General features: G+C 46.3%; 1 protein-coding gene and 1 long non-coding RNA gene across 5 annotated transcripts in view; both read left to right on the top strand.

The window, feature by feature from the left end:
• The window catches only part of Cap2 (cyclase associated actin cytoskeleton regulatory protein 2), a 149,415-nt gene that overhangs the window by 106,861 nt on the left and 30,168 nt on the right, over positions 1–12,386 (top strand). For all 4 annotated transcript variants that reach the window (XM_087589689.1, XM_087589691.1, XM_087589690.1 and 1 more), the window contains 1 exon segment: positions 1,488–1,593. In XM_087589689.1, the coding sequence (XP_087445815.1) occupies positions 1,488–1,593 (106 nt within the window).
• LOC148000046 (uncharacterized) lies at positions 5,843–10,565 on the top strand. Its single transcript, XR_015641520.1, has 2 exons — positions 5,843–8,894; positions 9,007–10,565. It is a non-coding gene; the product is annotated as an uncharacterized LOC148000046 (long non-coding RNA).

Here is a 12,386-nt window from a genome sequence, read left to right as displayed (position 1 = left end):
GAGAGATTGCTCACATCCGGCCAGCGCAGAACACAGAAATGAGACAGGAAGTGGGGCTAGGTTATACAGTGAAAGGCCCACCGTACAATGACCACATCCTACAAAAAGGCTCCACCTCTCAAAGGTTGCACAACCTCCCAAAACAACGACAGGGGCTTGGGACCAAGTCTGCAAACATCTGACTCTGAGAGACATGCCCCAGCCAAACCATGGCTGTCTCCCTGTTCACTTACCCCGTGGCCTGGGCACGGCTTACGACAGGGGGCTCTGGGCATGGCACTGATACTCAGAACATTTCAAGGAAAGCCACAGTTGTCAAGAGGCTCAATAACACAACTCTCCTGCTGTGGTTCTCTTCCGTTAGTGACCTAAGTAGATTATTGGGCTTTGGTCAACTTAAAACTCAGTGTTTTCCCGTTTTCTGACTACTACTGCTTCCTTCAAAATGGGGAAAGGAAAAATGGGGGGATGGGGCAGAAATTGGCCAAAGAAATGCAACAAGGGGGAATGAAATGTAATTAAATATGAAATCCTCAAAGGATTAATAATAATATATTTTAGGAAAGAGTCCCCGCCATTTGCCTGTTCTCACATCTCTCACAATTGCAAGTGTTAGCCCTGCTAAGAAAGCCTTTCACTGGGGCTGGGGATTTAGCTCAGTGGTAGAGCGCTTACCTAGAAAGTGCAAGGCCCTGGGTTCGGTCCCCAGCTCCGGAAAAAAAAAAAAAAGAAAAAAAAAAGAAAGCCTTTTACCTTCCAGTCAATAAAACAAAATCTGATCAGAGTCCACGTTGCTCACACAGAGCATCTGATTAAGGTACCTCATCGAGCATCACCTTAGAATTACAGGGTCTTGCCTGCTAATAAGAAAGCATTTTTCTTACAATACCAACTTCCCCATCATTCATGGCCGTCCCCATGAGTAGAGGACTCTGGCCAACCATACTTCTAAACCTGAATACCTGCAGATTACTAGAAAGCAAGCTGAACTATTTCATTCCCTCTTTGTCTTTTTAATGCAGTTCTCACTCCTAGAATGGCCATACTTCTAAACCTGAATACCTGCAGATTACTAGAAAGCAAGCTGAACTATTTCATTCCCTCTTTGTCTTTTTAATGCAGTTCTCACTCCTAGAATGGCGTGCTGTTATTTATTTTGTATGAGAAGGAGGTCAGAAGGAATGGTCTGCTCTCCATAGTCACCTCCATTAGGAATGACACACTCCCCTCTGTCAGCTCCATGTGGACAGCTCCCCTTCTCTGTGTCTGTGTCTGTCCATACCCAAAGCTGGGAGTACGGGCCATTCGTCATCCTCCCTCTTCCCTCCCCCCTCCAGAGCACTCAGAGGTACCCACATTCTCAGTGTTCTCCTTTGGCTCCAGGACAATTGCTCTGGACTCCTCCGGAGCTCTGGCTACTCAATAACGAAGTGTAAAACCGCAGTTTCGATGCTAATCCTGCTCTTGTCCACTCTCTTGTAACAAAGCGATCTGCGCCACGTGGATTGGGTGAGGTCCTATCTCAAGATCTGGAGCGAACTGCAAGCCTACATCAAGGAGCACCACACCACAGGCCTCACTTGGAGTAAAACTGTAAGTCCCAAGCCCTCTCTGACCCGCGTATCCAAGGCCCATGAAAACACTTGTGAAGACGTGAATCCCATGTGGCCTAACAGTCTTAAGCCTTAGAATTTACCTCACGATGGGACAAAAGCCTTGCAGAAGCAGCATTTCCTTTAGGAGGCGCTGTTAACTAACTGCAGAGCATGTGGAAAGGAAGTGACAGATGCCTAGGGTAAGGACGCCATAAAGAGCAAGGTCATGTCATCTGAAGGGAGAAAATAGATGGAACCACAGGTCACCGTCTTAAGGGAAATAAGCCAGCCCCAGAAATACCACTCTCTCCTGCTTTCAAGTTATAAGATAAACATCCATACTTAGGAAAATGTCATAACGAAACCTATGGTTTTATATAATTAATGTATATTCATAAGAGAACGAATGGAAAACTATCACGGCGGGTCCCACAGCCGTTAAGATTTGCCTGGGTGGTGATGGACAACAGCCCACTGCTTACCATAGAGGGCTCAACTCAAGTGCAAGGGTTCATGGGCACCAAGATGGCGTCCAGGGATGAGAGTTAAAGGCAGCACAAACTTTTCGGTACAGCTGTAGATAAAATGTCAACTAAAAGTTCAAATATTTCTTTTTGATATTGCAAAGTTTAAGGAGCAATCTTACCTCGGTGTGTTAGACTTGTTTGGGTTTGCTCTGTTTGCTTTTGGCTGGGGGAGGGTTGAGACAGTGCCTCCTACCTCGAGGCTGGCCTGGGTAACCCGAGATAGCCTTAGGCTTTTACCTGCCTCTCCTCACCAAGTGCTGAGAACCGAGCTCAGGGTCTCACGCGTGCTGGACACACATCGCACCAACCAAGCCACAAATCCAGCCCAATCCTAGCAGTTTGGCTGTGCCTTAAGCAGTGAAGTAAGCCTATGTGTTCCCATTGTAATTTCCACATGGGGAACCACAGTGGTCCTGACCTCCTCCCCAGCCTTGTCTCAGAGCCTTCCTGACTCACTGAACATTGCAGCAGTTAATGGCTACGTGAGCACGGGCAACACTTAGACCTGTGGTTCTCAACCTGTGGTTCACAACCCCCAGGGCTGGAGGTTAAATAACCCTTACACAGGGGTGGCTTAAGACCGTCTGCATATCAGATACACTATAATTCATAGCAGTAGCAAAATTACAGTTATGAAGTAGCAACAAAAATAACTTCAAGGTTGGGGTCATCACTATATGAAGGACTGTACCAAGGGGTTGCAGCATTAGGAAGGCTGAGGACCACTGGCTTAGATAAAAAGCCAAAAGAAATGGCTGTTTCTGAATTTGATGTACACAGATCACTTTGCCTCCGTTGCAATGTCCTGGGATGGATACTGGGCTCATAACCTTAGTTTCCCAGAGGTAGGTACCCCACATTTTCCCCTCTCCTCAACTCAAACATCACAACTTTGCAAAACGTCTGTTGCCCTTCACCAGCTCCGCAGGGTGGTGGCTCTCCTCTGTGCTTGTCTCCTGAGTGTTCCTTAGCTGGTGCCCTTGTAGTTTCTGTGTTCTCGTGCACTGAGAAAAACTCTGCGTCTGCCAAGTTGCTGACTTAGAGATCAGTGTCCATGCTCAGCTAATGGTATCAAATATACATAGTGTGTATACTGGGACTCTTGGGGCCTTCCTTACCTCCTGGAGCCTCTGTACTTGCTTCTGGTGGAAAAGTCCCTTCCCGTTAAAGATGAATATTACATTTAAACAGCCAACAGTTTAACTGGGAGTGAGACATTTGTGAATTCCATCCAAAGGTCAGAGTCCCCCTGGCTGCTGTGTCCCAGCACAAGACGCTCGGCAAGCGCTGGGGTGATAGTGTTTTTTGAGTTTTGAGCAGAGTGTGGGGTTCCTCCAAGTGTTTCCCAGCAGGGACAAAAGGTTAGCAATGACCCCCTCCAATCCGACATTCCTTTACATTTTCTACCTCGCTTCCCCCCTCAACACAGCATAATGATGTAGACACAACATTTCATGAATTTCTAAACGGTTTTAAGATTGTGTGGGGGGGGGGGGTTGGGGATTTAGCTCAGTGGTAGAGCGCTTGCCTAGGAAGCGCAAGGCCCTGGGTTCGGTCCCCAGCTCCGAAAAAAAGAACCAAAAAAAAAAAAAAGATTGTGTGTGTGTGTGTGTGTGTGTGTGTGTGTGTGTGTGTGTGGTGAATGTATGGCCGACTGATTAGAATTCTTCCACATCTGTTTCAAATGAAGGACTGTTTTGTTACAAATCTGTGTGTCATAAGGGCAAGCGTCACATCTTGGCCGTAGGGATAAGCCACCATTAGAGACCGATAAGACAAGAGTTAGGAGTCCTCGGGTCCATTATTGTTTTCTGACAGACTAATGTAAGAGAGATGACCATTCACTTGTGGAAAACAATGTCAACAGATGCTAATTCTCAAATGAGACTCAACAAAAAAAAAAAATATGGATTAAAAGAAAACTTCTTTTAAAGAGTTCGAATACCCTTACCACCACATAGAAAGCTAGTCAGTCATTTCTCTGAATATAAAAAGGAAGATCTGATTATTAATGACAGAAAAGATATTAATGATAGAAAAATAGTACGTTTCTTTGTTCTAGAGTGAACACTCGCTTTATCGTGTTCACTAAAAAGTAAGTGCTTCTAGAACCCGGAGGTGCAGCTGGGTGGAAGAATGCTAGCCTAGTGTGTATGAAGCCCGGACTCATTCCCTCATGTCAAGGGGCAGAGGAGAATATTCTCTTTGTGCCAGTAACTATATATTTCATAGACGTGCACTGCGAGCCTACAACCAAGTCTCCCAAACTTTGTTTTTCCTTTCCATCTGGGTCATAGTCAGATAGCTCTTCCTTTACGCCACTTTTGGTAAAACTCTCACTGAAACTCACAAAGTCAATTTCACAATCTACAAATACACCACCTCCCACATTTTCAAAAGCAAGGACATTAAAACCCGTGTTATATATTTACACGAAATATAAGCGATTCCCTAGAGCAAATTGGGCCTCACAGACTGCTGTATTAGTAACAGCCATTGTTTATTGAGCACGTGGTTTAAGTCTTGGGGAAATTCTATTGGAAACAGGTAAGCGCACGTGTCTGCTTTCCACACTCTCTAGTACCAGCCACGCCCCCCCCAGCCCTATGCTACTTCCTCAATCAGACAAGGAAATGATAATTGTGACCCAAAACTAAAACTATGAAGTAGTTACAATAGCAAAGTGTACAGTCTTTTGAAAAGCGGTCAAGACTTATGCACAGACCCACGGTTTTTCCTGATTTTTACCCTCCTTGTCTACAATTTGAAGGAGAATCCATTAAAAAGTACATTATAAGGTTAGAGAGATTGGTCAGTAATTAAGAGTAGTTAGTGTTCTTGTAGGCGACCAAGATTCAATTCCCAGCGCCCACATCTCCAGGACTGTGTAACAAAACAATCCTTTGTTTAAAACAGATATGGGAGAATTCTAATCAGTCTACAGAATACTCACCCCATCCCCGCACACCCTCCTTAAAGCCCTTTAAGAAGGCATGGAATTTCTTGTCTTTGAATGGCTCACAACTGCCCATAACTGCAGATCCAGAAGATTCTGCCCCCTTCTTCTGACTCCTCAGACACCACACTTCACGTGGTGCACAGACATCTATGAGACTGGAATTCTCATACACATACAATCAAGTATATTATAAAAGATACAGTCTTGAATTCAAAAATCCGATTCCAATTTTACATATCTAAAAACCATTTAAAATCCCGAGTACACTCGATTGTCCAAGTCAAACTGATTTCTCCTGGATTGCTGTTCTGGTGAACACACCAGCAAAGGAGACATTCACAGATAATCTCAATTCTTGCAGAGAAAGGGGACTATTAGAATTATCTGATCGAAGTGGCTCCTGGGAACAAAAAAAATAAACACAGTCCCTTCATCTGTTTATCTGCTGATCACGAGTATGCAAAAACAATTCTGTATTTATGAGAGGCAGGGATCAGAAAGACTGGGGGAAGGCGTGGTGTTGGTGTAAAACACCACCATATTCAGGCGTTTACTTTGTGTGTGTGTGTGTGTGTGTGTGTGTGTGTGTGTGTGTGTATGAGAGAGAGAGAGAGAGAGAGAGAGAGAGAGAGAGAGAGAGAAAGGGAGGTGTAGAGGTCAGAAGACAATTCTGGGGAGTCAGTTCACCTCGGCCACCATGGGTTCAGGGACTCAACACAAGTCACCAGATTTACACGGCAAGTGCCTTTATCCCCTGAGCCATCCCACCAGCCCGTTGCATCGTCTCAGACAGTCCACTGCAGTGCTGCCCAGCTATGGATATGCAACACCTCAAGGGTCTTGAGTAATTGTTTTCCTTCCCTTTTCAAGTTGGATTTTGACATTTTCCACTCTGAGTCCTCCCTGGGTTCCTCCAGTGCTTCCTTATGCTCACAAATACCCACCCCCACCTCCAAGAGAGCAGCTGCGACTGGATCTTCCAGTTGCTGCCTCCCAACCTTGGCCTTCCGAGTGCAGCTGTGCCAGCAGCTGCTGCCCCACCCGTCCACTTGTCACCGACAAATGTGGGACTCTGAGGGCAGGCATTGTGTTGGGGACAGCAACAGGGGAGGCAGTGAGTGTGTGCACAGTGTGCTGGGGTGGGGGGCAGAAGCGTTTGGCGGATTGGATCAAGCAGCTGTGAAGTCATCTGTCTGGGTCTCTTATTACATTGACTTCGGTCCATAGAGTCCCGTCATTTCTCTGGGATTTTCTTCAACTTGAAGCCAGCATGGACCTAGCAGCAGTCCAAACAGAAACAACTCCAGTTCTCAGTTAGTTCCTTTCCTCTGGAGTCTTTTTCCTATTGATAGATGTTTCTTCCGGACTGAGCTTCAGAGACACTCTGGTAACGCCATTGATCTTCTGGCCCAAGCCTGGTAGAGGCACCAGTGGTCTACCCACCCTGGCAGTTGAGACGGATCTGTACGAACCACTAGCAGAAACGTCAAACCAGACGCCTGCAGCTGGGAGACTGAAGCTCGGCCCTCACACTCGAGATTACAGGCAACTAAACTTTTCCTGTGAATTCAGGTCTTTTCCAGGAATTCCATGAAGCGGATCAATCAAGAGGCTGAGCTTACTGACACTCTGGTGTCAGCTTGTGGACATATTCCTGCTCTTTTGTGGAGTTCTAACTTTAGCTTTAGAAATTGGATGTGGTTATCTGTAAAGTAGAACAAAACCACGGGGACGGATCAGATAAAGACTTAGGTGGTGGATGGTTTTCATGAGTCTTATGTTTTGGGTTTTGGTTTTGTTTTTTTGTTTTGTTTGAGACAGTATCCTATGTAGCCTGTGCTGGCCTCAAACTCTCTACATAGCCAAGGCTAGCCTTGAATTCTTGATCTTCCTGCTTTTACCATCCAAGTACTGGATTTCAGGCACAGACCACAGCACTTTGCTGGGATACAGTTTTGGGGGGTGGGATGGACTCCAGGGTCCTTTAGTTGGCACAGAGGACAACTACATGGAGTCAGTTCTCCCCTTCCACTTCTACATGGGTTCCAGGGATCAAACTCAAGTCACTAGACTTGCACTGAGCCATCTCACCAACCCATGTTCAGATTTTTAGTGCTGACCCTGTGAGCTCTAAACATCTTCCCTGTGTGTTAGCTGCCCCCCACTAGAACCTCCCATGAGCAATCGGGAAAGTGCAAGTTACGAAGGTGGAAGGTTTCTTCCCCAAGGCAAGCCATCTCAGCATCATTTCCGTCCTCCCAGGGAGCCATCCCCACTTCAGCCTATCTTTCAGTAGAAATCCAAATGTCCATTCACAAAGCAGAAGGCTTACCCTTCACTCATGGTCCAATTAAAACCTGCCAGAGGACGTCCTGAGTTACTATAATGTAGGCTCCACCGTATGTTGTTAACTATATGTCATGTGAGTTGCAGGTCTTATGGCCTCTCTGGTCCCTCTCAACATTTACAGAACTGGGCCCAACCTTCTAGATGCCCGCTTCATTTAGAGCTTGCGCAAACCTCACGTTGGTTCACTGGTCACAGGGAGCGGCTGGGCCTCAGAGGGTATGTCACTTGTCTGGACTGCATGACTCCAGAGTGGCTCTGGGCAGTGCACCTGCCCACAGCTGCATAAACTATGCTGACTTACTCTTGATCCTCCATAGCTCCCTTTGGGGGTCCTTGGGCGGCAAACTACAGACAGTTCCCTGGCTTACAGTGAACGTTTTCAACTTAAGATCTTTGTTATTGCCGTTGCTTGCGTTTTCAATTATATTTAGCTATCAATCGTGCACGTGCGTGTGCAAGCATGTGTGTGTGTGAGTGTGTGTTCGTGTGCACACGTGTGTGTATGTGCATGTGTACACGTGTGTGTATGTGTGTGCGTGTGTGTGTGCGTGTGTGTGTGCGTGTGTGTGTGCGTGTGTGTGTGTGTGTTTGTGTGCACACGTGCGCATGCCATAGCTCATATTCAGAAGTCAGAGGACAATTCACAGGAGCTGGTGGTTCTCTTCTTCCATCATCTGGGACTCTAGGTTGAATTCAGGTGGGCAGGTGCCTTTATCCGATGAGCCATTTATTGACCCATACTTTTGTTGTTGCTGTCCTCTTGCCCTTGGTTGGCTCTGAACTCACTGTATAGACCAGGCTGGGCTGGAACTTGGAGCAATCCTCCTGCCACCACCTCCTGAGGGCTGGGCTTAGAGGCCTGTGCCACCACACCTTTCTCAAATGGGTTTGGGTTTTGTTCTGCGCTTGTTGTTTGTTTATTATGTTTTGGGTTTTTTTTATGCTGGGAATAGAACTGGAGGCCCAACACATGTGAGCCAAGCAATCTACGTCTGAGCTGTGTCCCTGGCCCTCCCATGACAGTTCTTCAGTTGTAGGTTGGCAGCAAAACCAGTAGACGCCTGAACTTTATGTCAGATGTGGATCTGCTCCCAGAGAGCAGCAAGTACGACCATCTCCTTCCACAGCCAGAGCACAAGGAGGATGCGCACTCTGTCTGTACTGAACAGTGGGGCTAAGATCAGGGCACTAGATAAGCTTTTACTTAGAACTTCTCAACCTGTGGCGAGTTCGCCCAGGTATTCTCCATGCAAGGCAAAGAGACTCTGAAGTGCATTCTCTTCTGGGTCAGAGCCATGTTGATCAAAGTGGGTTAAATCCCCACCAATAAACAAAGGAGCCTGCAGATATGAAGCCAGGCTGGGAATGGCCGCATCGGCTTCAAGGAACCACTAAGCTAACCTAACCTTGCTGAGGCAGCCGCTGTGCACCAAGTTCTAGGAAAGGTGCTAAAAATATCAACAGGTGGGGCTGGGGATTTAGCTCAGTGGTAGAGCGCTTACCTAGGAAGCGCAAGGCCCTGGGTTCGGTCCCCAGCTCCGAAAAAAAGAACCAAAAAAAAAAAAAATATCAACAGGTGAATGGCATGGCAGGTGTCAGTGTCAACTGCAGCAGGTCACATACCAGCTGCAGAGCTGACGTGTGACAGACATGTCTACATACCCTAGAAAGGGAGCCCACGCCAGACCCAAGGAATGACCGCCCCACTAAAGTCCAACGTGGTGGGCAAGCCAATGAGATTTTATTGGGATCGCTAACAGGCACATGGGTGAGGAGTTACAGGAGATGGACTGACTCAAAAGCAGCCCTATCACTCAAAGCCCCCAACACAGATGACAGCTCAGAGAAGCTGCTGGCCCAGGGCTCTATGCACAACTTGTAGACTAAGTCCAAGAATCTCTGTCTCAGTAACTGGGCTAGAAACAGTCTCCTCCCTAGAAGTCACTAACTCCTTCTATATCACGGGATGAGCCTTCCAGGATCTTGCAAGTCTCCACAATCTCTGACTTGTGGTGTCTTGCTTCTCCCCAGAGTCTCTCAAGTCTCCCTTCCCATCTGAGTTCAGTGGAAACTGCCCTCTAACAAGAGCATACGAGCAACACTGAATGTTGGGCCAGGGTGAGAGGTCCAGGGACAAGTCCAGAGAGCAAGGCTTATGTAAACAAGGAAGATAGAGCGGTGCCTGGCACCTTAATAGGCCGTGTGGTTTTCTGCCAACAGCAACCCAAACCCTTGTTAAACAGAAATCTCAGAATACCTGGTCCCACCTGTGCCCTCCTGAAGCACAACCCCCGGTTAAATCCCTAGATGGTTTCTCTGCATATTACAGATTCAAAAGCCAAGGCCTCATATGTTTCCATCGACCCAAAGAAGTTATTATAGGGAGATGATTTTTTTGTTCACGTAGTGATTTGGTGGTTCATTTTTGAAACAGGGTTTCCTATATTCCAGAGTGTCCTTGAAGCCACTGCAAAATCAAGGATGACCTTGAACTTCTAATCCTCTTGCCTCCACCTCTCGAGTGCTGGGATTGCAGCCATGCACCCCTTCACCCAATTTATGCAAGGCTGTGATTGAACCATGTGCTTTGGAACCGCTGGGCAAGCACTCAACCAACTGAACCGCCTCCCCACTCCCCAGGTCATCATGGTGTGCAAACAAATGCAGCAATGTAGGCCATAGTGGAAAATAATTAGACTCCTAGATGGTCAGGAAAAGCTAAGGAGGGGCCCACACTTTGAAGGCTGTAAACAAGGCCTGGTGTGTGTCTTTAATCCTAGTATTCAGGAGGCCAAGACAGGTGAATCTTATGTGAGTTTGAAGCCAGCCTGGTCTACAGAGTGAGTTTCAGGACAGTTAGGGATACACAGAGAAACCCCGCCTCAAAGGAAGAGAAAAGAGAGGGGGGAGGGAGGGAAGAGAAGAGAAGAGAAGAGAAGAGAAGAGAAGAGAAGAGAAGAGAAGAGAAGAGAAGAGAAGAGAAGAGAAGAGAGGAGAGGAGAGGAGAGGAGGAGGGGGAAGTAGGGAGGGGGAGGAGGAGGAGAAGGAGAAGAAAGAAGGGGGAAAGAAAGAAAGAAGAAAGAAAAGTGAAAGGAAAGGAAAGAAAGGAATAGAAAAGAAAAGAAAAGAAAAGAAGAAAGAAAGAAAAAGAAAAGAGAAAAGAAAGGAAGGGGGAAGGGGTAATTCCGGCAAAGGGTTTAGTACGTGCTTTTCCAGGCAGTCTGTCAAGGCCAGTAGCAGAGCTGGAGTCAGTAACTCTGTAGTTATGCTAAGAAAATTGGATCACAGGTAGCAACAAAGCTTGTTACTTTCACTGCGGGTTGCTAAGCAGAAAGTTACAAGTCGTAGCAAGTGCTTTGAATGGTGTTTGATACATGAGAGATGGCGGAGCCCAGGGCACCCAGTGCACCTTAGGAGGCTAGTGACCAGTGTGTGATCTAAAGAAGAAACAGAGCAGAGGATGGGTGAACGGGAGCCCGAAGGTGAGGATGGTTTGGGGAGGGAAGGTAGAGAAGAACTCAAATTTAACCACAAAATTTCCCATCTAGATTTCGAGGGAAAGGAATAAAATCAGGGGCATTGTGCTAGGAGTAGCCACTAGCAAAGGAAGAAAAGGCCTGCTGCTCTATTGTGTTTGAGGAGCTGGTGAAGGGAGCTTGAAAGGGAGAAAGCCTGGCACAGGTCCTGTGAATCACCTGCCTGCAATCATCTAAAGAGAGGAGGGAATAGAAGAGGCATGAGAGGAATAAACCTGAGACTCCCATGCTGTAAGGGATCTATCAATGAGACAATGAAAACGATGGGGGTGGGTGTTACAGCTGTTAAGAAGGATGACCTGTCCACCAATGTGAATGGTGGCCTGGGAGAGACCTTGAAAAGGCTGTCAGCATCCAGCATATTGATTAATTTCCAATGAGGTTTGGAGATTCTGGCTAGCTTGGTCCATAGACTGTGACTTCCAGTAGTTAGCTTAATTAAAGAAAGAAAGGCCTAGGGTGTCTGTGAGGCACACCTTTGCCGTGTCCATCGGATCTTTCCCAGAGAAGATTGACCATGCCTGGATGTGGGCAAATCTATCCAGTGGGCAGGAGTCTCAGAACTGAATAAAAAGGGGGACAGGGGAATCTGAACTGAACATAGGTGTCTCCCTCCCTCTACTTCCTGATCCACCTGTATATAAGCCAGCGCTCACCAGCACAGTTTCAAACCAATCCCACCACCATACCTTCTGGCCGCAGTGGACTGTGCTCCCTTTAAACAGAGAGACAAAATCAAAATAAAGCCTTCCTCCCTTAAGTTCTGTTAACCAGGTACTTTATCATGGGGATGCTAGTGCAAGTAACACATCCAGAATTGCTAGTGTAACACATCATTTGTTACTAGTGACTTTTCAGGGAGGGGCTTCAGGAAGTGGGGCGGGGTGTGGGGTGAGAGCGGATACAACTTTGTAGAACTGAGAAGTCCAGTTTTCACATAATGAACTCTGATTACCTGCAAACCATTTGTCTCAATGGACAGATTACTGCTCAGAGGTTCAGGGTCTGCCTTAAAGCTTTAAGATCAATGTTTATCAGTATAGATTTATTTTAACCCATGATGTATCTTCGGTTGACTGTACTTATGTCCGTAGCAGTCCAATAGCCTCAATTTTCATGTAGAATTAACAAAACTATAGAGCTTTGAGTTGTGTATTTATAACTATTTCTATTGTCTCATAAATACCTTTGGGTTTTAGTGTTTGTTGATAGGAAAGTATAAATATTTTAGAGCATTTGTCTCTCTCCATAAATCAAAATAGTACTAGCTTCTAAAACTGTCTGATTTAGTAATCAAGATTATTCTGTTTACTAGGAAATTTTTACAACCAAGAACTCAAAGTCTCTATGTTCGAGGGGTCAGGAGTTAATTCACATTCCTAACTTATTTAAACCATATCCTGGGGATATTTTAGTAACA

The sequence above is a fragment of the Rattus norvegicus genome, chromosome 17 (genome assembly GCF_021556685.1).
Source record: "Rattus norvegicus strain SHRSP/BbbUtx chromosome 17, alternate assembly SHRSP_T2T, whole genome shotgun sequence".
Lineage (NCBI taxonomy): Eukaryota > Metazoa > Chordata > Mammalia > Rodentia > Muridae > Rattus > Rattus norvegicus.
This window is presented reverse-complemented; position numbering and strand designations above follow the sequence as displayed.